Source organism: Nicotiana attenuata, chromosome 11 (assembly GCF_001879085.1).
Source record: "Nicotiana attenuata strain UT chromosome 11, NIATTr2, whole genome shotgun sequence".
Taxonomy (NCBI): Eukaryota; Viridiplantae; Streptophyta; class Magnoliopsida; order Solanales; family Solanaceae; genus Nicotiana; species Nicotiana attenuata.
Genome location: NC_031999.1, coordinates 56,445,820 through 56,449,062, shown reverse-complemented (window position 1 = coordinate 56,449,062; position 3,243 = coordinate 56,445,820). Strand labels below are relative to the sequence as shown.

The 3,243-nt window shown below is 37.1% G+C and overlaps 1 protein-coding gene across 1 annotated transcript in view; it reads left to right on the top strand.

The window, feature by feature from the left end:
- Positions 1-2,385, top strand: part of LOC109234924 (peptidyl-prolyl cis-trans isomerase CYP59-like) — a 20,262-nt gene extending 17,877 nt beyond the window's left edge. The window contains exons 11-12 of the mRNA XM_019400964.1: positions 1,146-1,275; positions 1,367-2,385. Coding sequence (XP_019256509.1) covers positions 1,146-1,275; positions 1,367-1,979 — 743 coding nt within the window. The 3' untranslated portion in view covers positions 1,980-2,385. The remainder of the gene's footprint in view (positions 1-1,145; positions 1,276-1,366) is intronic.

Sequence of the window (3,243 nt, the reverse complement as noted above, 5' to 3'; positions counted from 1 at the left end):
ACAGTTTAGAGGGACCACCAACAATAGAAGATAGGGACTGGTTCTGGGCAAGGGGGGGAAAGAAGGAATTTTCTCTGTTAGATCAGCTTACAAGGAGTACAACCATTCAAATAACCAGATTGGTTGTTGGCCTTGGAAAATGATCTGGAAAGTTAAAATACCTTACAAAGTGGCATGCTTTGTCTGGCTCCTAGCAAGAGAAGTTGTCCTAACCCAAGATAATCTCACTAAGAGAGGATATCAGTTGGGGTCCAGATGTTACTTATGTAAAGCTCAGGAGGAGACAATCAACCATCTTTTTTTGCACTGCAGTGTCACAGATCAAATTTGGAAGATATTCATCAACCTGAGGGGAATTAAATGGGTTATGCCAGGGAGAATCAGGGAAGTCCTAACAAGTTGGAAGAGAGATGGATTGCAGTCTGGCCAGAAGGAGAGATGGAAGATTGTCTCTGCATGTATATGGTGGACAATTTGGAAAGAAAGGAACCAAAGATGTTTTGAAGATACACATAGTTCAATACAAAAGTTGAAGATGAGCTGCCTTATGCTCTTTTATTTGTGGTGTAAACAGGAGTGCTTAGAAGAGAGTAGAAGTTATTTTGATGTTTTAGACCTCTTATGATCTTTATAGAGACTTAGGTTGTCTCTCTTTGTACTCCCTTTTGTAATTATGGATGACTACACTGATTTAGTGTAGTCATGTTTATATCTAATACAAATGTTACCAATTTCAAAAAAAAAAAAAAAATTTCCTGCGTTAGACAAGCTTTGTCTGCTACAACCCATCCAAAGAAAGCTATTTTGTATCCACATCATTTTCCAGGGCCATATAGCACCATCCCCAGCCACGTTCATCATCAGAGTCTAACAACAAGATTTCACTGAAAAGTTTCCATCCCTGCTGTTTCCAGCCTAAAGTATCCCTTCGTGAGCTTGCCAGCAATATTTTAACCACAATCTCAAGTAAAGTATCCCTCTGTGAGCTTGCTTATTGATATCTTTCTATGATAACTTTCATTTGAAAGTAGTTCCAAAATACCTTTCTTATATGTATCTGCACTTTTGGGACATTGGATAGCAAGCAACATTGTTGCAGGCCCCCCTGCCAATTAAAGCTGATCGATAGCATTTATTTATTTCAGGAAGAGGTTGCTTCAAATGTGGTTCTCTTGATCACGTGGCTAAAGACTGCACTGGTGATGCCACCAAACAGCAGTCGAACTACGTACTTAAAGAAGACAACAAGCAGCGTGGCGGAGATGGTAACTCAAGGTTAGTAGGAATTAGTGACCCACACCTCATTCCTCCTGTTTATCTCTCTCTAAAGCTTCCTTTTTTAACTTTTGTAAACATTTAAATCAAGGTATGAAATGGTATTTGACGAAGATGCTGTTGGAAGTCCTAAAGGAAATAAGAGAGGAAGATATTATGAAGATGGGAAACATCATGAAAATCACAATCCTAAACATAGGGTATTGGATGATGATGGAGTCCGGAAGGATAGAAAAAGAGATGGATATGAACGCCATAGGCAGGAGGAGAGAAGTAAAGATTACAGAACTGAAGAGAGGTTTCGTGGAAGTGGGACGAGAGCAAGTGTTGAGAAAGAGAGAGATTATAGGGGTCGAAACGATCTGGATTATAGAAGAAACACTGATTATGATAACCACAAAGCTGGGAGAGAGAGACCTGACCATGATAAGAGACATGCGGATAAAGTGAGGCATGGAGATAAGGGGAATCGGAGGGAGAGGGAAAAGAGGGATCACAAAGATGAGGTGGAATATGGTGGTGGTCATGCAGATGAAGTTAGGTACAGAGACAATAGGAATGAGAGGGGCTATGAAAAGAGGCAACAAGATTCTCAGAATAGAGGAAGCGGGGAAGAGCAAGATAGAGGAAAGCGAGGATTAGATGGTGATGGTACTCGAGCTCATGAGCGTGAGCGTGAGCGTGATCGGGGCAGAAGGAACTAACTCAGTGAAAATCATTCGCTAGAACCTGGATAACATAGCTAGATCATAATATTTCAATGTATTATGTTTTTGTGCTCCAATTCTTTATTTGGTGTATGTAACTTCTATGAATTAGTCTTGCATATATCAATGATTTCTGTACGTCCAGGAGATTTATTGACTTTAAAGGCTCGCGAAAAGAGCTTATTAAAGAACAATGTTTTTGAATGAAAATCGGACGAACTGAAGTCTGGAGATAATTTCGTAAGTGTTATAATACAACAGAAGCAAGAAGCACACAATCTCAGTTATGTAAGTATGTCAACAATGAACCAAATATGTTCTTGTTTCTTACATAATTTTGTTTTTGAAATCCTTAAGTTTCTCTGTAAGCTTTAATTCTATGAAAGAAACAGTTTTGAATTGATAACAGATGTGAGAGAAGTATATTAAAAAATGTTTCTGTTTTGGAATGGTAAGTGTGCAGTTGTTCTTGATTGGGAAGGATGTTATTCGCTGATGTTTTTAAATTATTGAATGTTTATTTGGGGAATATACAGGTCATATGGGATATTTTTTTTAGCAAAAAGATAAAACTATGCTAGACCTTGAATATGCTTTAAATATCATTGAAGTAATGTGTTGAAAGAAAAAGGTACTTAAATTATGCGGGAACAAAAAATTTCCGCCATGATTCTCTCATATAGAAAATTTGTTCACTTGGAGTATGAGGGGTACAAAAATGTGTCTTTTGGAGAATATAGATTGGTAATAGGAAAGCTAAACTCTGTTCTTATGTAATTAGAATACTGTAAGGTTAAGAAAGTTAAAACTTTATTCAAGTGTAGTAAAATTACTTCATGGTCGAGAAAACCAAATTTGGTCTAATGTAGTTAAACTAATTCAAGGTTAAGAAAGTCAAATTTTTCTCCAATAGGATTAAGGAAAATTGACACGTGTATACCCCTCCTAATAACAATTGGTAGGGTTTTAGCCAAAGATTAGGTTTATCGTTTTAAAGCTAAAAAAAAAGGTAGTGGATAGTCAAATCTCATCAAGCGAACTAAAAAATAGGAAAAATATTATCCCTTTCTAAACTAAGATCCAACTTCACGTGTCCCCTTCCATGAGCTCTACAAGTGAAGTTCCAAACAGTATTGATTTTCTGTCTTTGATGATATATACCTTAAACACACCTTAGAAAAGAAAAATCCAGATCCAACTTCACTTATAAACGCAATTTGTCTCCTAAAGAAATCGAAGAGGGTGAATCATTTGTGAATCA